Below are 22,043 nucleotides of genomic sequence, written 5' to 3' on the forward strand. Positions count from 1 at the left end.
TATTTGTGCTCAGTTGTATCTACCAGGCTAAGAGCTGATAGAGGAATTTTGTTGTTTCATTTAACACTGAGTTCACTGCCCAACATGGCACAACATACTGCTAAGGAAGAGTGCCTTAATAAATGTACTATTTATAGATGCTTTTTGGTACATTGAAGATTTTCTTCGTAGCTGCATGTTGTACATAAGAAAGGGAGGTGCTCATTTTATTGTTTTGCCTTGTCCTTATTTTTGAGTATTTAGTATGGGGTTGAGCATGGGATGATGGTAACATTATTATTAATTGTATTAAAAAGATTTCTTAATTTGGAGAAGCTGGTGGAAATTCAGGTTATTAAGGGTCAGGGATCAGAAAAGGTAAGTAAGCCTCAGAGTCTACAGTTTCATGACAATGTTTGGCATTGACATGTGAATCTCCTCTTCAGACAAGAACAGTTTCTCTTTTAACACAAATTATTGAACCTTGTGATACTTATAACATAGCAAATAGTAGTTGTGCAAATAGGCAAAGTAAGAAATGTGATAGAAAACTAAAAGGTTAAAAAAAGGAAGATCACAAAAATAATGTGATCATGTGTTTTATATTTTTTAGTTGACTTTCCATCACCACCACGAGGCCTGACATCTGCCCTTCCTGTGAGCATATTACATTATATTTCTGCAAAGTTCAGGATCTGCCCTTTAATCTAACTGTAAGACAGATGCTGAGATAGCAGCATGCATGAGCCAAATAAATCTGATTCCCCTGCAAACTCTCCAGAGATAAAGACATAATCTACAGTATACAGTATATTTAATCCTGCATGCACTTCAGCATAGAATATTTATACTGTATTGTATCTGCTCCTTCTCACCGATTTCTGCAGATCTGTGTTTGTTCTCATATATTAAAGCTGCCATATTGATTACTCTGGCAAGTATATATAGAATCTAATCTACAAACTGAACTAAAACAATGTCCTCCACTTCAGTGACCGGTCATTTGTGAAAAGCACTAATCAATTATAAAAAGAAAGTTTAAATCACTAAAATGCATACAAAACTGAGGGTAAATAATAATAGGTACTTGTGCCCATACAAACTCCTAGCACCCATCAGTAATTGTGGGAATCACCAAGGCACCAATATACAAACTCTCGTATTTCACCCCTGGCACCTATTCCTCTCCCATGCTAGCTCTAAACATACATGGCCACCATCAGTGGGGTATACAGGGTACTATAGTGGAGGACCCCATGACAGAAGTGGGGCTCAAGATGAAAAGGCATGATATATGGGTTGCGGTTTGTGTAGAGTGGGTGATGTTTGGGTGAATCTTGGCATAATTGGGGTGTGGTCATGGCATATCAGGGAAGTGACTGTGCAAGCAATGGACATGGTTTACGGAGGCTCCAATTTATTTATTGGCAGGACCAACCTCATAGGGTACCCAGATGACAAGAGGGTCATTAAATGGGGCTCCCTAGGGGGGAGAACCATATTAACTTAGTATGGGGCCCCATTATTACCGACAGCAGCATTGTAAACATATACAGTATGTAAAAACCAGAGCCTAAATAACTAATCAATGAACAGATCAAGCAAGTTAATCATGAAAGGGCAAAGATTCCAACATAAGAGCAGAAAATTCAGGATAATATAAAAACACCAGGGAGCTTCACATAGTATCGTGCTCTCCAAAGTATCAAAGTATCCAAAGGAAACTGAATTCATTTCAGTGTCATGGCCATAATGAGCAGTGAAATATTCACCAAGAGGACAGGGGGATTGTAACTACATCCCTAATGAATCTGGGGTGATTGGCACAGGAGAGCTTGACCCACAAAGCAAAAATCTGCTTATAAAATGCTGAAAAACAAACATGTTATACTGTATAGCATTGCTTAGAAGAGCACAGAAGACACATATAAAAAGTTTAGTGGCAGGTTTGAAAAACTGTAACTAGGGCCAGAACAGCTATTTTCAAATGACAATGACTAAAAAAAAAATCTGGGCATGTTTTACATGACCCTATATTCCTCGTCTGGAGCCACCCTAGTAAGTACCTGAGGTAATACTGAGCTCCCTATACACAATACAAAGGGCTTGATGAGCAACAACATCCCTATAATACAACACGGTACAGTGCTAGTATGAAGCTGTGCAGGTGTAATCTAGCCAGCATCAGACTGGACCAGAGGAACACTGGGGAAAAAACACAATAAAGGTGTCTTCAGATTGACAACTATGTATTGCTGGCAGTTTTTCATCATTTATTGTTGCATCTAAAGCAAAGAGATGGGGAGTATTGAAAAACTGAGACTAACAACATAAGGCCCCATTATTGAATGGTATGAATAGTGGTCCTTATCCAAATTAATAACAATGGCTGGGAAGACAAAAAAAATATCTAGCTCAGACATAAATATATTGTATACTGCCCCACAATTATTTTCTTACATCTCTTCCCTTCAAACACATACTTCCTAGGAATATTTTACCCATAAGAACTGGTGCCAGTAAAATTGAATTCAAATCTCACACAGTCACATCACAAAATTTCTAGTCCCACTGAAAGTGAGAATAATGTTTGCATAATCATAAATGCATATACTTAGAGATCTGTTTAAGGCCTTCGGATTTGGACTTTTTCCATCCTCTGGGTATAATAAATCTCCAAAAATTCAAGGTTTATTTCCCCACTAAAGATTCAGATTTTTGTAGTTAAAAAAAACAAAACTTTTTTTGTCATTTGGACTTTAATAACCCCCTAAGTACAAGCTATAATGAATGCCTGGCACCGGTGGTTTAATTTGGATCCTATTTAAGTAATATATAAATCATGACTAGTGATGGAAACAACAGCGTGGAACGATGCTATGGATATACCTCTAACCAACATTTAATGGCTTAATGTGGGAAGAAGTCAGTCTATGCTCAAAGAGATGGCCAACCCAGTGCATACAAAAGTAAAATTTGCACCGACCGACTGATGTGCTCAAGGTCTTCTAGACTGAGGCCAGATAACGAGTTGAACCCTCATAGGCAAAGTAAGAGATCCTGACGAATATCATGCCAGTTATGTGAATAGACCTTGGTTTATCAGAACATGCTGAACCTTTACTGCTCCCAAGGAGTAATAAGTTATCAGCCCGACGCTCAGGCAATGGCCATATTAGAATCCTTGCATTTTCAGCCCAAGACCTATCCTATCACAAAAGGCAGGATACAGAATATAAAATCTTTAAAATAAGCAGGCATAAAGTCCAGCCATAGAACCCTTATTCTAATTAGTGACTTCCCTATGGCTGATTACTACCCCAATGGTTGTGGCCTACAAGTGAGCTGTTCTAATACAGTAATTGTATAATACCTACCTGCTGCTTGACTGTATTAGCACACATGTGCATGATAGACTTGTGCATTTAAACCAGAATTGACCACTACTCTCAAACCAGTGTATACACATGCCTATATTGACCTTTGTGTTACACAAGTGTATAATCCTATATAATACACAAAAGCCATGAATTTCCTGTAAATTATATCCTTATAAATGGTGAGTTCTCATGTCATCAGTTATAAACGGTGAGTTCTGATGTCATTTCTGTCACATGACTCAATGAAGCTTCTGTATTATAATAAATAATGTACCCCCAGTTGCAAAATATGAGGATATTAGAAGTTACCTCGGAGTTCCATGACCTGTATAAAAACACTCGGCCTTAGGCCTCGTGTTTTTATATGGTCATGAAACTCCTCTGTAACTTATAATATCCTTATATTTTACAAGAGGGGGTACTTTATTCACTATATAATACACTAAAGGCATGAATATCTTATAAATTATATCCTTATAAACGGCGAGTTCTGATGTCATTTCCCGCGAAATGGCCAAAAAATTTGCTAATTTCCTGCGAAATAGCAAAAAATTAGTGAAACTGCGCCGGCGTCTTGTTTTTGAAAAATGGACACCGGCGCTAATTCGTTGGCGTTTTTTGGGCACCAGCATCCATTTTTTTGACGCCTGCAAATTTCTGCTGTGGTTTGGCAAATTTATTCGCCGGCGGCAAATCACGGGAATTCACCACAAATTCACGCCTGGCGAATAAATTCGCCCATCACTAATAACATGTACATGTATATTTTATTATCTTAGCCAGCCCCAAAGCCACTGAAATGTTTCAGCATACACATTCAGTTTGGTAGTAATATTAAACAGTAACCGGACCAAAGAAATGTCTATCCTGTACATTCATATATAGTTATTACAGCCATCCCCACAACCACTGAAATGTTTCCCCCTACATTCAGTTTGGTTGTAATATTAAGCAGTGCCAGGACCAAGGAATGTTTAACATGTACATACATATTTGGTTATTAAGCCAGTCCAAAATTCCTGAAATGTTTCCATATATACATTCAGTTTGGTAACTACATTATACAGACTGAGAGCATCTGCAGCCAGATTGATTGTCCTCTTGACTCTTTGGCAAACTTTCCACTAGTCAGTGCGCCCACACGCACACACAGTGTTCTAATCCCCTACAGCATTGCCCTGGCTTCTAAGCTGAGCTGAACTCAGAAAGCAGAGTAAAAGAAATGTATGTTAATTTAGCTAACAAACTTTTATAATAACAGAACAGAGTTGTAACACAAAAATCTTACCTGATGCTTCTGAGAATCATTATGAGCTGCTAAGGGAGGGAGTGGGAGGTGAATCTACCTGCTCATTAACTGCACCTGAACACTGAGCTCCAGACTAATTACCTAATTACCTACAGCTGCTGCTCACACAACCTGCAGACAGGGTTGCCAGGTTGGCTCGTTTCCAGCTGAATTGGGCTACTAATTTCAGTCCAGGCAGGTTTTGAAAGTACAAACTAGCCAAGGTACGGTTTTGGGCTACTTTTTGGGCCTTTGGCTGGTTTTTGCTTTGGAAACCAGCCAAAGTTTTTTTTTTGCCCTAATGTGAGTCTCCCAATGCATGTTGGGTAATGTAGTTTTTGTTTAACAATTTGCCCACTGCCAAGTTTAATGTAAGACTACATTGAAAATGCCTTTTTCAAGGCATTAATTATTCCTTTTATGGTTTCCACGTTACACACACAATCTAATTATATTTATTAACAAGGCTGTGCGACCTCTTTAGCTCTTCTTTGCAGTTCCTTTCTTTCTGGTACAAATTTATGTTAATTTTTAAGAGCTGTCAGCACGTCTAAGATTAAGGGCTCTTACTCACTGGCGTTCTGACCTGCGCTCCCCTGCGTTCCGTTTTTTGGTGTTCAGCCGCAGGGGAGTGCAGGAATAGACGCATGTCATTATTTCAAATGGGGCTGTACTCACTCAGGCGCGTGTAGGCGCCGAACGCAGGTTGAGACGCAACATGCTGCATTTTTCCTGCGAATTCACAGTGAATTTCCGCATTTCGCGGAGGTGAATAAATTCGCAAAACTCCCTTGAAAATTTTGCGCATTGGAGAAGTCAATTGCGTCAAAACCGTCATGCATCAACACTATTCGGATGCCCTTGACTTTAACGCTGGCTTCAAAATTGAACAAGCATCAAAATTCGAGTTTCGCTCATATTTCGCATGATAATCGTGAATTTTTCGGCGAAGCGAAATAGGAGAAATTCACCCATCACTACTCATGGGGCCCCTATACCTCCTGAGCACCCCTCTATAGTTATGCCCATGGTGAAGGGGGAGAATGTTTCCCATTTTGCTTCACAGAAAAATGTGTAAATCAGTGAAAATGTAAAAGACGTATATTTACATATATTCATTTATTTTTTAGACTTTTTTTCACTGCACGTTATGTTATTTTGGGCTAATTTTAAAGTGCCTCATGGCTAGCTTTGTCCTGGTTTTGTAGCTGACCTTGGCTGGTTTTGAAAACTAGACCTGGCAACTAGTGACGGGTGAATAAATTCGACTGGCACAAATTCAATGCGAATTTCCGTGTTACGCTGCCGTCAATTTCCGAATTCGATGATTTTTTTGTGAAAATGTTCGAATTTTCACGATTTTTTACATGATTTTTTTCAAATTCGCTCATCACTTCTGGCAACAAAAGAATGCTTGCCTATATTTGGACTATTTAAGGGCTATTACACACGGCCGTTTTTGCCTGCGCTCTCCTGCATTGCGCTTTCTTCTGCTCGGTCACAGGGGAGCACAGGAGTAGACACAGTCAATTATTTTGAAGGGGGCTGTACTCACACAGACGCATTTTTGGTGCTTACATGCGTCTGTTTGAGTACAGCCCCCCTTCAAAATAATTGACTTTGTCTACTCCTGCGCTCCAGTGTGACCAAACAGAAGAAAGTGCAATGCAGGGGAGCGCAGGCAAATACGGCCGTCTGTAAGGGCTCTTACACACGGCCGTTCCGACCTGCGCTCCCCTGCGTTCCGTTTTTGGCGTTCAGCCGCAGGGGAGCGCAGGAATAGACGCAAGTCATTATTTGAAATGGGCCTGTACTCACTAAGGCGCGTGTAGGCGCCGAACGCAGGAAAAATGCAGCATGTTGCGTCTGAACCTGCGTTTGGCGCCTACACGCGCCTGAGTGAGTACAGGCCCATTTCAAATAATGACTTGCGTTTATTCCTGCGCTCCCCTGCGGCCTGAACGCCAAAAAACGGAACGCAGGGGAGCGCAGGTCGGAACGGCCGTGTGTAAGAGCCCTAAGAGCCCTAAAGGATTCCAAAAGACTCCTGCTAGCAAAGTAAGTCTGAAGAGTTTTTTGTAACTAATTGCACTAATTAGGCTTATTACCTCGAAACATTGCACAACTGCAATAAACACGCAAGGGCCTGTCCCTGCTTGCAACTGCATTGTGTGCCAGTGAATTCTTTGTTCACCTTAAAAATTTGCCCAATTATTATGTAGGCAAGATGGCATTTTTAAATTGGAAGCAGGAAAGATGCAAAATCAACAGCGAAAGCATAATTAAAGTAATATTTCTAAAAAACAAAAACAAAAAAAAAGAGAGAGCACCGACTTTTCTGTGAAAGTATAGCTATCTTTCCCTACTATGTTATAAACTTTGTACAAGTATGGGATCCGTTATCCAGAAACCTGTTATCCAGAAATCTATGAATTATGGAAAGATATAATTCTTCCTTACTGGAAGCAAAATCAGCCTATTGTGGTTATTTAATGCTTACACGACTTTCTAATAGATTTAAGGTATGAAGATCCATTATCTGGAAAACCCCAAGTCCAAAGCATTCCGGATAATAGGTCACATTCTGAGCTGTTTCTTGAGCAAGCTTTATTATTATTAAAGCCCTGAATTCCCTGAGGAAAAAAACAACCTTTAGTCTCTTTAGAACTAAATCTAAGGACCAGCTCCACTTGGAGCACTATTGGTGGTACTGCTTCAACCACTTTCTTCCTCTTGTCTCAACAGTAATCAATTATTGTATTAATCCCTGTCTGTTTTTTTATATTGTTTTAATGTACAGTACACAAGTAGCCCTATATAAATATTACAAATGCCCCATGAGATATTTCCTCAATTTTCCGTCTGCTGGTCATCCCCCAGTCAATCCCCTCATCTGTAAAATAAGATATTTCCTACCAGCCATCAGATATTCCTAAACTCACACCTATTCTCCATGTAGACTGCATGTTTTAGTGGGCAAATAGGCTCTTGTTACATCTTGTATTAGCCTCTATTTATATGCAAGCTGTATGTCTTCTTACATACATAAAATAAATCCTATTTAGATTTGTTGGGAGAAGAAGGGTTGTTAATAAATAAAATAGTTTGGGGGTTATGAAGTGAAAGGCACTAAGTTTGCCCCGGACTGGAGTAATAAATCATATCAGCCAATCAGCAGGTAACATTTACTAGCCACCAGTTTAAAGGCAAACATCTTATTGGTTGCTATGGGTTACTACTCCTGGGCAAACTTAGGGGCAGATTTACTAAAGGGCAAAGTGACTAACGTTAGCGAAAATTCGCCAGCGTGACGTAATTTTGTTACTTCGTCGATTTACTAACTGGCGCAGGTGTAACTTCGCTAGCGAAGGAGATAGACTCTAGCGGTAATTCGCTCCCTTACACCTGGCAAAGTTGCGCTCCGGCGATGGGACGTAACTACGCAAATTCACTAAGATGTGGCTTTTAGTAAACGTTACCTCTTACGCAGTGGCGGAACTATCAGGGGCGCATAGGGTGCAGTTGCACCATGGCCCGAACCCCGTCGCGTCGCAGGAAATGAATGACACATCACTAGTGGCACGGGCACATTGCATCCAATCAGGCCCTGCGATGGAAGGAACCACAAAGTCCTGTCGTTCCTCCTCCACCAATGTCTCTGCACACAGTGTGCCCAAGTGCCCCAACCTTAGGCCGATTGGACCAATTGGGCCCTGCACCTGTGGGGGGCCCTCAGTCCTGCTTGGCAAGAGGATCTAGGACTCACTATTACTTCCTCCCCACCAATGATCACTTGCATACTTGACAGATCTGCTGGCTCCGTTCTGATTAGTTTCTTTAGTGTGACGCACCCCCGCCCCCCCCTTCTGCTTGTGAATGGGATCTTCCTGTCTTCAGACTCAGCTGCCATCCGGCAAGGGTAAGCAGCAGCAGGACGAATATCGGAAGAATAGAAGAGCTGCAGCGATCAAATTAAAAGCTCGCTGTCAGTGATTTACATTCCCCCCACACACGTTGAGTCCTTATCAGGAGGGGCAGGAAAGAATTTTCTTTGCCCTACGCTCTGGAGAAACTTGTTGGCTGTTGTTACTTTCCTAAAATCCCACTCCCCCACCCAACCTGTCAGTGCTAGGAGAACTACTACTGGTAAGAACTTCAGCTTAGATGTGTTATAATATGTATTTTTATATATTTTTTGAGGTTATTGTACAAAAAATAACTTTGTTCAGGGGGTATTATCTTTGAATCTGTCACTGTGCCACCTTACTATGAGTTCTGTGTTTATCCTGCTTTTAGTTCTGGGGTATTATACATGGAATTGCAATTATGATCATTCTTCTAAATTTTTTGGGAGGTATAAATAAAAATTGCATCAGTGACTTTTTTCTCAGAATGATTTTTCTAAGATGAGATGTTGTGCCTTGGTCTAAATTCGACAGGAACAGCCCCTAAGTTTGCTCATAGTCTGTACAGAGAGATCCCATAAAACTATGGCAGCATAGGTATTCCCTGTACTAAGCACAATGGTCACAGAACCCCTCAGTGACTTCTAATATTCTTATCATTTACAGTAGGGGGTACATTATCCATTATATAACAGTGAAACCTCAATTTTACATGTCCTTTTTACATGTAACTTTTTCATTAACTGTTGTTGCTACTTTTTAATGACTCATTTGTGTACTCAGGCCTCTCCTTTTCATATTCCAGTCTCTTATTCAAATCGCTGCATGGTTGCTAGGGGAATTTGGTCTCTAGTAACCAGGCTTCTGAAATTGCAAACTGGAGAGCTGCTGAATAAAAAGCTAAATAACTCAAAAACCACAAATAAAATAAAATGAAAACCAATTGCAAATTGTCTCAGAATATCACTCTCTATATCATACTAAAAGTTAACTCATAGGTGAGCAATCCCTTTAGGGGGGGCCCAGTTGTAAATTTCTGTACCGGGGCCCTTAGGGGTCTAGTTACGCCACTGCTCAGTCCTGTTACAGGTGAATGGATAACTTCTTATAACTAACTGGAAACCTTGCATCTTGGACCAGACACGCAACTAAACTAAGGAAACGTATACTTGGGGTGTGTAATTCATCTAGGAGATGTCCATAATTGATGGGTAAGAATTAGGTGGTTGGGCTATATTGTGTGTTATTTTAGTGTGTCTTTCTAGTGTGTATTTGGTGTATTGGTGTTTATATGCTTATTGTAGTTAGATCTTTTATTTTGTGTATGTAAATATTTTCCAATCATTATAAAATCATTTTTAAATTTTTTTGGTGATCTCTTCACCACAATAAACTGCAGAACAGTCTTTATTTTCATAATATTACATAACTGGCTCAGCCAGGCAGGAGACAGATATTTGGGTGGCATTGAGATTACTAACAATACAAATATTTACATAGAACATACATTGTTTAGTAGTAGACATGGAAGGGATTAACAAAAAAGATTGCAATGGTGAAAACACTCGGATTCTGTTTAAGTGTATGCAAGGTATAGATGCAGTGGTAGCAGGTCAAACATTTTGTAAGAAATACAATTAAAGAAAAGGTCTTACCAAACAAGAAGGGTAGGAGAGCTTTGTTATTTTCTACCTGTTGGATTGCAGAGAACTATAAAATTCTCAAAGATCAGAATAAGGCATTGGAGGAAAAATGAGAAGATCTGAAAGATCATTACAAAGCACTTAAAGTACGGCAAGTACTGCCTTAGCCATGTGTATAACTACCTTAAAGAGTGAAAATTGTGAATTTTTTTGGGTGATCAAAAGATGTAGAGGGAGCTATTTGTTGTCTTGTTGCATCACTTAACCAACCAAGAGTTGATCATTCCAAGTGTGAAACTGAGATCCAAAGCTTAAAAGCACATTTGAGGAGAAAGGATGATGCAGTTGGTGCAGTTTTTAATGTGCCAGAAAATCCTATCACAGGTAACTTGGAATCTGTAGAACACAGTTTATGTGACATGAATGATAATGCAAAAAGTGCTGCACCTATGGCTCCAATAGCAGTGCATAGAAAGACTGATATATACCGTGTATATACTGTTGGTGTGCAGTTCTACCTTCAGGCAATGGGCATGAATCCAGTTAAAGTCAACATCTGTTACTCAATTAGGTCAAAATTTTATACAGTGGTCATACCCCATGAAACCCCCAGTCCAAGGGTTATGTTGGTGAGGCAAATCAAAAACAAAAGTCGGAAGAGACCTACTGCATGGTGAATTTTTGTGCCAAGGAATATAAAGATTGGGACAAATGGTGAGAAGGGTAGAGACATCACTGTTCAATAGGGATCCAACTATTCTGAGCAGGAACTTGGACTTTCCAGAAGGTTCATAATGATCTTGAGGACAGTGATATATATAGGGGGTTATTTACTAACACTTGCTTTTTTTCTCCTATTTTACCAGAAACAAACTTGACCTAACTCCCATTCATGAATTTGGCTAATTTAGTAATAACTAAACTAGAATCAGATTAAAAAAAAAACTTTTGTTTTTATGAATACCTAAAATTTTTCAAGTTTAAAGGCTTAAGAAAACTCAAATTTATCTAGTTTTCAAGCAAAAACCAGCATCAAACACGAAACCATAACAGGCAAAAAATATCAAATGGTTAATGGGACCTCTGCCACTGACTTTTAGATGACTAATTTTTTTCTGCTTTGGGGCATAATACAAAATGTTTAGAAAAAACAAAACATGAACTTTTTAATGTCATTGTTAGCAGTTTAATTCATGGCATATAAGCCAGTATCCCTAGTTCTGTTCTGTTATAGGACATATCATCATTGCAAAGTCTATTAGATGCTATTTTAGATATTTTAGGTTGGGATTTAAACTTTGCCCACTCAGCTTTTGTTACCTGCAAGCAAAGGAGAGAGGAGCCACTGAAGGCCTTTTCAGAACACCTCTATGGATTATACAGCTGCACTGTGCAAAGACCAGCAAGGGCAGACCTTGAAGACAACATGTTAAAATCTGCACTCCTTTAAAGGGGACCCGTCACCAAAAAAAATTATTCAAAATCCTATTTTATCACATTAGTCAAGCAAAATTAACTTTAATTACACTGTATAAATTATTTGAATCTCGTTTCTGGGAATTCAATATGATAGCAAGCAGGCAGGAGCCATTTTGTGGACACTGTTTTTAAAGGGATACTGTCATCAGAAAACATGTATACCAGTTAATAGTGCTACTCCAGCAGAATTCTGCACTGAAATCCATTTCTCAAAAGAGCAAACAGATTTTTTTAAATTCAATTTTGAAATCTGACATGGGGCTAGACATTTTGTCAATTTCCCAGCTGCCCCTGGTCATGTGACTTGTGCCTGCACTTTAGGAGAGAAATGCTTTCTGGCAGGCTGCTGTTTTTCCTTCTCAATGTAACTGAATGTGTCTCAGTGAGACATGGATTTTTGCTATTGAGTGTTGTTCTTAGATCTGCCAGGCAGCTGTTATCTTGTGTTAGGGAGCTGTTATCTGGTTACCTTCTCATTGTTCTTTTGTTTGGCTGCTGGGGGGGGAAAGGGAGGGGTGATATCACTCCAACTTGCAGTACAGCAGTAAAGAGTGATTGAAGTTTATCAGAGCACAAGTCACATGACTTGGGACAGCTGGGAAATTGACAATATGTCTAGCCCCATGTCAGATTTTAAAATTGAATATAAAAAAATCTGTCTGCTCTTTTGAGAAATGGATTTCAGTGCAGATTTTTTTCCCATGACAGTATCCCTTTAAGGTAAGCCTTGCATTATCTCAGAATCTTGTTTGTGCACCAGAATGGGGGACCTAATGTTTATCCCCATGCCATGGCTATGCAATTAAATGGTGAAGAGAACAGTGGAATGTGGGGAGGGCAGTGACATCTAGGAAGTGCTGAATGGAAAATGAAAGTAATTGTCTGCCCCGCCTCTATGCCCAGGGCATAGAGGAGGGGCAGACAATATTTGATTGACAGCTGAGATTTTTATATGAGCTTACAACAGCTATGAATGTTTTAATAAAAAATAGAAATTGGACTTTATGTTTAATTTGAAAAGGACTTTTATTATACAGATTTTTGTGGCTGGGTGACAGGTCCACTTTAATAGTCCCTTCCTGAAATTGATCAGCTATTTTGGGTTAACTGTAGGCCCAGTCAACATGTAGAGGGAAGTAATACATTTTTTAAAAGAGTAGAATCTGTGGTGAGAGATTGTCATAACTGTTTTAGTCATCAGTTAATAGTGCTGCTCCTGCAGAATTCTGCACTGAAATCCATTTATCAAAAGAGCAAACACATTTTTTTATATTTAATTTTAAAATCTGACATGGGGCTAGACATATTGTCAGTTTCCCAGTTGCCCCCAGTCATGTGACTTGAGCTCTAATAAACTTCAGTCACTCTTTACTTCTGCACTATAAGTTGTGTGATGTGTTGAGTGATATCACCCTCCCCCCCCAGCAGCCTAACAACAGAACAATTGGAATGTAAACAGATACTGTAGCAGCTCCCTAACACAAGATAACAGCTGCCTGGTAGAACCAAGAACAGCACTCAATAGTAAAATCCAGGTCCCACTGTGACACATTCAGTTACATTGAGTAGGAGAAACAACAGCCTGCCAGAAAGCAGATCCATCTCAAAGTGCTGGCTCTTTCTGAAAGCACATGACCAGGCAAAATGACCTCAGATGGCGCCTACACACCAATACTACAACTAAAAAAAATACACTTGCTGGTTCAGGAATTAAATTCTATATTGTAGAGTGAATTATTTGCTAGAAGTAAACAGTGTAATTTGAAAATAAAAACGACATCATAAAAATCATGACAGAATCCCTTTAAGGAGATTTAACACAGGAAGGCCCAGAGTTTCATCCAGTCTCTCCACAGAAGGAACTGCTATGCCTGTGGTAATTGTGGATGATACATAGCTAGAAACTGTACAGCAACAATGGGTTCAAGGGGGTGTGTGGTCTGACCGCTGATGTGAACGCACGCAGTTAACGGAGCTCCGCACCAAACCCTGCTTTAAACCCTAAAACCCTGCTACCACCGGTGCGAAACGGAGCTGGAACGAGGGGATCGGCTAGCGCTACCACAAAGAGAGCTCATGGGCCAAAATCGGGCAAACAAACGATCCTCGGAGGCGGCGGTACGCTTGGAGAAATATGCGAGGGACTCCTCACAAAATGGCGGAGATAAGGCCAGACAAGGGAGGCGCAATGATCCTGTACATGAGACAGACAGTGATGGCGAGGAGTCAATTCCCGACAAGGCCCAAGCTCCGGAGGCTTTTATGATGAACCGACTTTAAGAGACATGATGTCTGAAATCAAAGCAGCAAACACTGCATGCACTACCCTTATAAATGCGAGGACAGAGGAGATTCGGATAGACCTGTCCATAATAAAGCAGGACATGCAAAAGCTGCGCGAGAGGACGACTGCTGTGGAAACCCGGGTAAGCGACCTGGAGGTCTCCTGCAGAGAGATCCCTGACCAATACCGTGTGGCAGTGAAAAGGCTGCTGGAAGACTGCCAACGGTTGCGGCGCAGCAACCTCAGGTTTGTCGGGTTTGCTGAGATGGCAAATTGCGCCTGAGGCCTTCCTAGAATCCTGGCTGAAGGATACGTTTGGGGGCACCCGCAGCTATCCACTAACTTTTGCCATCGAACGTGCACATCGGGTCCCAACCAGGCAGTCCCCCAGGAGCCCTCCAAGGCCGTTAATCCAAAAATTGCTAAACGCAACGTGACAGGGACGAGATCCTAACGCTGGCCAGAGGACAGGGTCCTTTAAAGCACCTTGCTTCAACTATTTAATCTACGCTGACTACTCCATGGAGGTTCCAGAAGCAAAACGGCAGGCTTCCAAAGCGGGAAAAATCGCCTACGCACAGAAAGGGCTTACCTACGTCATGTTATACCCAGCGAAACTGGCGGGTTCAAGCAGATGGGCGCACCATTTTTTACTACGCCACAAGAGCTCACCCAATGGCTGGATGCCAGAGGTGCACGTCCGTGAAAATCTCGCAACGCTGGCAACAACCGTGGCAGTCCCATCTCATTCTGTAGCCATGTGTAGTATGTAATTCTTTCATATATGTTTCAGTTTGATAACTCTAAGGGGTCTGTACTGTTCTGCACCAGGTTTTTTTTTGGTTTTTTTCCCACCTTCACATTGAGTACTGCTCCAGCCCCAATTAGTGTTTGCATGGGGCGGATCCATCACTGTCCTGGCTTGGGCATACGAGCCATACATGCACCACCCTAAATGGAACTGTGTTGCATGACTTCCATTCTGTGACCCTTTGCTTAAGGGTTTCATGTAAAAACCCCAGCTGACCCTGTCGATTCCTTTTCAGCATCTGTCGACAGGGCCAGCATGGGATCCCATTCTTTTGGGCGTAATTTTATTAATGTCAGGGTCTTCAGGGTGTTGTCTTTAGCTTCCCTATGTGGGATAAAGCCACCTGATCTTGATCAATAAGGTCAGGATATGGATCTATAGCTGGGGCATGCCAGGGGGTCATTTCCAGGTTTTGGAATTAGTGTTATATGCGCTTCCAATGTGGAGGGTACCTGTTTAGGAATCAGGGCTAGGTCATTAAAGGCTTTTAGCATATGATCCACCAATTCCTTTTTAGAGATTTATAAAATGGTGCTGAGAAGCCGTCTGGCCCTTGTGCTTTTCCGCTTGGTGTGTTTTTGGATAGCAAGTATTAGTTCTTGTGCTGTTATAGGGTTTCTAGACTTTAAATTACTTCAGGATTTAATGTAGGCAGCGCTGTGCACAATATATACTGCTTAATTTGTGTAAATGTTATCTCTATTTCTATTGTGGGGGTTTTAAAATTGTAAAAATTCAGTGTAGTATTTCTGTAAGCAACTGCAATCTGTTGTGTCGTATACACTATCTTTATCTTGTTTAGTTTTCATTGGCCTGTATGAAGGAATTTATTTGTTTTTGTTTTATGGCTCTTGGGAAGAAATCTTTCGGGGCTTATTACTGTGCTCATAGAAACATGCTTTTACATTTTTATAGTGCCCTACATCGATCTTTATTCAGTTCTGCTTTAATTGTTCCCTAGTAGCAGTAAGTTCTTGCATAATGGTATCTGTTAGAGAATTTGTGTTGAGCTTGCTCTAGTTCCGTTGCTTTTTCGAAATAAGCCCGCCAGATATTCCGCCCACGTCTTTTTTGATCCTAGTGGGCCCTGTTTTATCAATACTCCCCTGAGTACTACCTTCAGAGCCTCCCATTTATGGAAGAATGTGTTTTTTAACATCTCTATGTGTTTCAGTGAATGTTGTGTAATATTTTTAAAAATCCTGCAGACAGTCAGCTCTTGAAGTAATAAAACATTCAATTCCATGTCAAGTCTCTTTATTAATAAAAGGTATTTTAGAGCTGTAGCGTACTGGAGCATGGTCTGATAGCAATTGCATTCCAATATCACATCGCCGCACCCAATTTAGTATAAAATGCGAAATAAACAGATAGTCTAATCCTGCTTTTATTGTTGATGTACCTGTGAGATATAAGTAAAAATCTTTATCTCTTGGATGGTTAATCTGCCAAGAATCCATCAATTGATTAGAGTGCAACAGAGATTTAATATTTTGTATGGTTTTATATGGTAGACTTGACCTCCCTGTGGAAGAATCTATTAATGGCTCAATCACTACATTAAGATCACCGCCAAGAGTGAGAGGGCCTTCAGAAAATTCTTCCAGCTTTGTCAGTACTTTATCTAGGAACAGAGATTGTTTTGTGTTTGGGGCATAACAATTTGCCAAATGTTATCTTATGGTTGTGAATTTCTATTTTGGCAAAGACAAATCTGCCAAGTGGGTCTATCATGGAGTCCAGTAATCTACACGGGAGTTGATGATGGAATGCGATTGCCGCACCTTTGCTTTTACTTTCAAGATTATCGCTAAACAAACCAATTTTTATAATATTTATTTGACATTTGTGGCCTATTCCCTCTAAAATGTGTTTCTTGAAAAAATGCTATCATTACTTTTGCTTGTGTAAACCCATTTAATAACTGAGATCTTTTGTTTGTGTGTTAAATCCCTGGACATTATAGGAGCATATAGTACAATTAGCCATGATCAATACATATGTGCTTGATCTTTTTGTAGTGAGTGGCCTAGTGAACGAAATGTGTAAAGTACATATAAAAACAATGCAAACAGTATCTTTAAGAACTGTAACCCTTTGGGTAAGAAACTTCTGTTTAAGTAAGACATTTCTACAAAAAAAACAAACATAACTTTCTGCTGGGCCGTCCTGCCCACTGAGCAAATACCTATGTGGGGGCTAGGTTGAAACAGAACTGGGTTTAAACTAGCTCTTTTTCTATTAAGCCAACATATTAACCTTCATAAGACTTCCGTTTCCCTGTAAGATAAAAGGTTAGTGTGATGGGTGAACCTTATATTAATATTAGGACATAAACCAATATTTATGATAACTTTTCCTAAAACTCCTTAGGATGCCGTATCAGGGTATCAGTTCAGGTCTCTATAATCCGTCTTTTAGGGAGGAGAGTTATGACCGCTAGTTAGTTTAGAAATCGTTTGAGTGTCGAGTGCTTGTTAATGTGGCGTTTCGGGCCTGGTTTAGGCTGTGGTGTTCCCAAGTCATCATTTCCCAGTTTTCTATTGCAACCGGAGGGAGATTTAGGGCCTTCAGAAAATGTGGTATATCCTTGTGGGTCCTTATGAGAATAGATTTTCCCTGCCTTATCACAATCAATGCAAAGGGGAATCCCCGGTCTGTATTTTGATAGAGTGTTCCTTCAGCAAATCCAGAATTGGTTTAGTGCGCGTCGTTGTCTTAATGTGTTCCTTGATAGATCTTGGAAAAACTTTAGTTGCATAAATTCAAAGTGAATTACTCTTGAGTCTCTGGCTTTCAACATCAGGGCCTCTTTTCACATTGTAAAAGTGGATACGGAAGATTATATCACGAGGGATATTCTGAATTGGGATCCTTGGTCTGAGCTCACAATGTGCTCTATCAATTAATTAATCAGGTGGTTTCCAACATTGAAATTAAATAATTTATGAGAGTTGCAAACAGTTCCTGTTGGCCTATGGATTCATGCGTTAACAAGATGCTGACTCAGGTGTGGGATATTATTAGAGCAATGGCAGATAGAGTGTAGGCTTTGCTGCTCACAGCCTGCATATTTTTTTCAGGCTGAGAGAAGCAGATTTCCACTCCGGTGCCCCATGTCTATTGAATTTTAATAAGATATCGTGTGTGCAGTCAGATACAGCAAATTTGTCCTGTGGTCATTCTGAAAATTGACTTCATCTGTTTATTTACTCAAGGCCTTGATTATTCTTCATGTATTTAAGATAAAACTACTTAATTAAAATATATGAATCTGTCTCTTTGAAAGGAATCAGTGTAAGAACTTTGGCAAACTCCATCGGGATTCCAAAAACACCCTCCCCTCCCAAGCCATTTAACTTTGCTTAACTGCAAGATTTTTAATAGAAGTGACAATTCATTTACAGTTAATTTGGTTCATCAGTGCTCTGTTATGCACTTCCCATGGCCTGGCATCCCTGTGGAGCTCCTCTCTGCCACGTTCTCTCCTGCATTCTGTTATTCCATTTGGAGTAAGTGGAGTGGACCACATTTGGATGCTTCAGCTCTTCCAACCACAAAACAGCAGCAAGAAGAGAAGGCAGCAGCAGCGATTACAAGAATGCCCAGCAGCATACTTTTCCAGTGAGAAAGGGAACTTACATCAGTCATTCTGCATTCTTCAGGTACAGACATCCAACTAAAATTGTTGTTGAGATAATAATTTTGGTATGAGTGGAAGCTTTAAGTATCCTGGTGAATGCAGGAAATGATTTGCCATTGGCGAGCCTCTTTCCTGATGTAAATTGTCTTTTTTAATGATTAGAAAAAATATAGGTTTCTATAAAAAGTAGTGCCTGAATGCTTTGAGCATCTGGGGAAATGAACCTTTGCTCTATGATGAGCTAATGTAAACACAGTATACTGTGTTCTTGTAAGAGGTGTATACAAAAACAAGATTGCTGTAAGTGTTGGCCATTGCCCCACTTTTGGTTCTTTATAGTACCCTGGGGAACCCTGTTTTTTCCAAACTATGTAACCATGTAGTTGCCTAGTTTTGAAATTTAGTATTTTAAACAAAGTAAATACTAGTTGCCTAGGGCTTTTGAACAAACACCAAAGAACAAACACAGTCACACAACAGAATTAACATTATGTTTGGGGTTTTTATACAATAATATTATTGATATTACTATTTATCATACCTCTAGGCATCCATTCTCAGTTTCTTCTTCCCCTTGGATGAAACAGTGCTCGGATCTTCAAGTTGATCTTCCTTATTACACGTAAACTCTCTTGAGTGGCCTATAAAGAAAGCTTGTCAGAGGAGGCAAAGGAGCCACACTAGTCACTAACTGGGCACCCACAGCTTTTGGACTGGAGGAGTTAATAGGACTTATTCTCCAACTGAATAATGAACAAACTGGTAAGTGCATGATTAACACATACCAGAATGTAAAAAATAAGCATGAAAAAAAAAATGAATATATAGAATTAAAAGTAGCCCACTATGTTAAAGAGAACTAAACCCAAAAAATTAATATGGAATAAAAATTGCATATTTTATATACTGAATAAAATGGTGTAGGACCTCACACTTCCTATCCAATAGGCGGTACAGAGAAAGTCTGGTACACACAGGTGGAGGTTGACCACCTCCTAGTGTAGTCTAATAGAAAAAACCCAATGGCACATAGGTCTGCTGAAACACTCAATTTTTATTGCGGAGTGCGGAGCAATGTTTCGGGGTGGACAGGGTCATCCCGAAGCCTAGGGTTGTGCAAATTATCAAGCAGAAAATGAGGTTGGCCTGTAATATAAGCTGATGCTCAGGGCTTTTATTTCTGCACTTGAAAAGGGCAATTTTAGCCCAAACATGTGTGTACAGCAGTTTAAAAAAAATATCAGCCCCTGCAGTTAATCTGCTCTGTGTGCTCCCTCTTCTACAATTTATTACAGGTGATTATTAAATTAATCAGTTGCACTGTTTTTGATCACCTTAATGCAACATGATTTAATTGTTAACTAATATTTGAGTATTCCCTAAGCTCTATAAACTGCACAGAGCAGAAAAGAAGACAGGGAGCTACGGGGCATCTTTAGAGACACAGATCTTTACTGCTATAGGTGTGGTTGCCTTGGACTGGAATACAAAACCCAAAACTAATGTACAACATTCTGCATACCTCTTTAGTTAGCTTTAGTTTCCTTTAAAGACTGACTGAGAACTTTGCCAAGATTTGTAGTTGCATCATACACTACAGTATGGATCAATTATCTGGGAATCCCAATATCCAGAAAGCTACAAATTATGGGAAAGGCCATATCCCAATAGAATCAAATAATTCCCTTTCTATAAAAATGATTTTCCTTTTCTCTATAATAAAAATCATTAATCCTTATTGGAGGCCACACAATCCTGCTGGTTTTAATTAATGTTTCAATGATTTTCAAGTAGACTTAAGATATGGAGATCCAAATTGCAGAAAGGCCCTTACCTAGAAAACCCCAGGCCCCTAGAATTCTGGATAACAGTTAAAGAACTGTAACAAAATCATTTTAATGAGCTTTCCATGGAGCTTATATTTACAATATATTATAATTATATACATACATAGTAACATATTAAGTCAGGTTGAAAAAAGACACACGTCCATCAAGTTCAACCTTTTAACTCTATTTTAACCTGCCTAATTGCTAGTTGATCCAGAGGAAGGCAAAAAAAAAAATCCATTTGAAGTCTCTCCAATTGCTCAGAGGGGGATAAAATTCCTTCCTGACTCCAAAATGGCATCCGGACTAGTTCCCTGGAATTCAACTTTACTATGAGCTATTACTGTATGTACTATGAGATATCCAACAAGATTTATGACCCTACCCAGAAAGGAGCACAATTCATTGCAAAATAGATCACAACTGTCCCTTTCAGCTGTAAAAGCTTTTGGCACCTTCTATCATTTATTGCTATTGGGTAAGTTAATGTGCCTCCAAATTAAATTAAAACAATTAATACCACATCTTGGTATCCAAAAAGTAATGCAGGTATGGGTTTCTAGAGGGATTTATGGATATAGTTTTCCCCTTGATTTGGATCACTATTGTTTAAATCTACTGAAATACATATAAAACTCAATCAACATAACCCTTAGGGGCAGATTTATCAAGGGCCAAATAGTCAATAATTCGAATTTTCAAATTTTAAAATTCACACATTCGAAATTTTAATCTCCATATTCGAATGTAGATTTGAATGTGAGATTTATGACGCCTCGACCATGGAATCAGTCCTAATTCAATTATTCCACATCTAAAACCTGCTGAGTTAATATACAAGTCAATGCCAGAGGTCTGTTGAACCATTGGGAGATGTTAATAACCTTCCTGTCATTCAAGGGTTTTTTTTCCGGAAAAAATTTTGATTAAATACAAAATAGGATTTGAATTTTTTTAAATAACCCCAGTCGAATTGTGAGTATATTCGAATTTAAAAAAAATTCACATGAATTCGAAATTCGACCTTTGATAAATCCACCTCCCAGTGTTCTGGTAGTATTAACATTTACTGCAGTTCGGGAAGGCAACCCCACATTTGACTGATTGAAATGGGATAAATGAAGGATGGCTAGTTCTTAAAAAAATTGGAGTCCTGCAGGTTGGAAATCATTAGGGACGCACTGAATCCAGGATTCGAAATTTGATTCAGCACTTTTCAGCAGGATTTGGATTCGTCTGAAATCCGTCTGTCTGGCCGAACCGGATCCAAATCCTTTGTTTTGCATATGCAAACTAGGGATTCAGTGCCCTCCCTATAAATCATTATGTATATTTTTAAAAAAATTGTATTATTTCTACCCTAATTTTTGGGCTTCACCTGTAACTGTCAATTTCTACATTTTCAGACAGAAGGGTCAACATTTCCTGAAGGCTTGATGCCACAGAATCTTGCATTGACAGCCCTTAATTTTCCCAGCAAAATTTAACTGAAATCTCAGATCCGATCCGTTACACCAGTTTTTGTGTTATCTGTACTCACTGTGCCCTGGGCTTAGTGGGCAATGCTCTTGTTATCTGGGTTACCGGATTCCACATGAAGAAACACGTTGGCAAGATTTGGTTCCTGAACTTGGCTGTGGCAGATATTGTCTTTGTCTTCTGTTTGCCTCTTTATTGTGTTGCCCTTATTTACAGACAATTGGCTATTCGGACGATACCTATGTAAAATTTATAATTATGTATCTACGTTGTAATATGTATGCAAGTATTTTTTATCATAACTACCCTAACCATCGACAGGG

The 22,043-nt window shown here is 39.6% G+C and overlaps 1 protein-coding gene across 2 annotated transcripts in view; it reads left to right on the plus strand.

Annotated features, from left to right (window-relative positions):
* The first annotated feature begins 8,654 nt into the window (after nt 1–8,654).
* Nucleotides 8,655–22,043, plus strand: part of LOC108705387 (chemokine-like receptor 1) — a 28,513-nt gene continuing 15,124 nt past the window's right edge. Inside the window, exon 1 of one of the 2 annotated variants that reach the window (XM_041576514.1) lies at nt 8,655–8,793. Coding sequence is in view for 1 of the 2 variants with exons in the window: in XM_041576515.1 (XP_041432449.1) it covers nt 19,163–19,174 (12 nt within the window). In the remaining variant the exon portion in view is untranslated. Of the gene's footprint in view, nt 8,794–19,111; nt 19,175–22,043 lie in introns of those variants that run through there. The other variant, XM_041576515.1, reaches the window with a different exon arrangement.

The sequence above is a fragment of the Xenopus laevis genome, chromosome 9_10L (genome assembly GCF_017654675.1).
Source record: "Xenopus laevis strain J_2021 chromosome 9_10L, Xenopus_laevis_v10.1, whole genome shotgun sequence".
NCBI lineage: Eukaryota > Metazoa > Chordata > Amphibia > Anura > Pipidae > Xenopus > Xenopus laevis.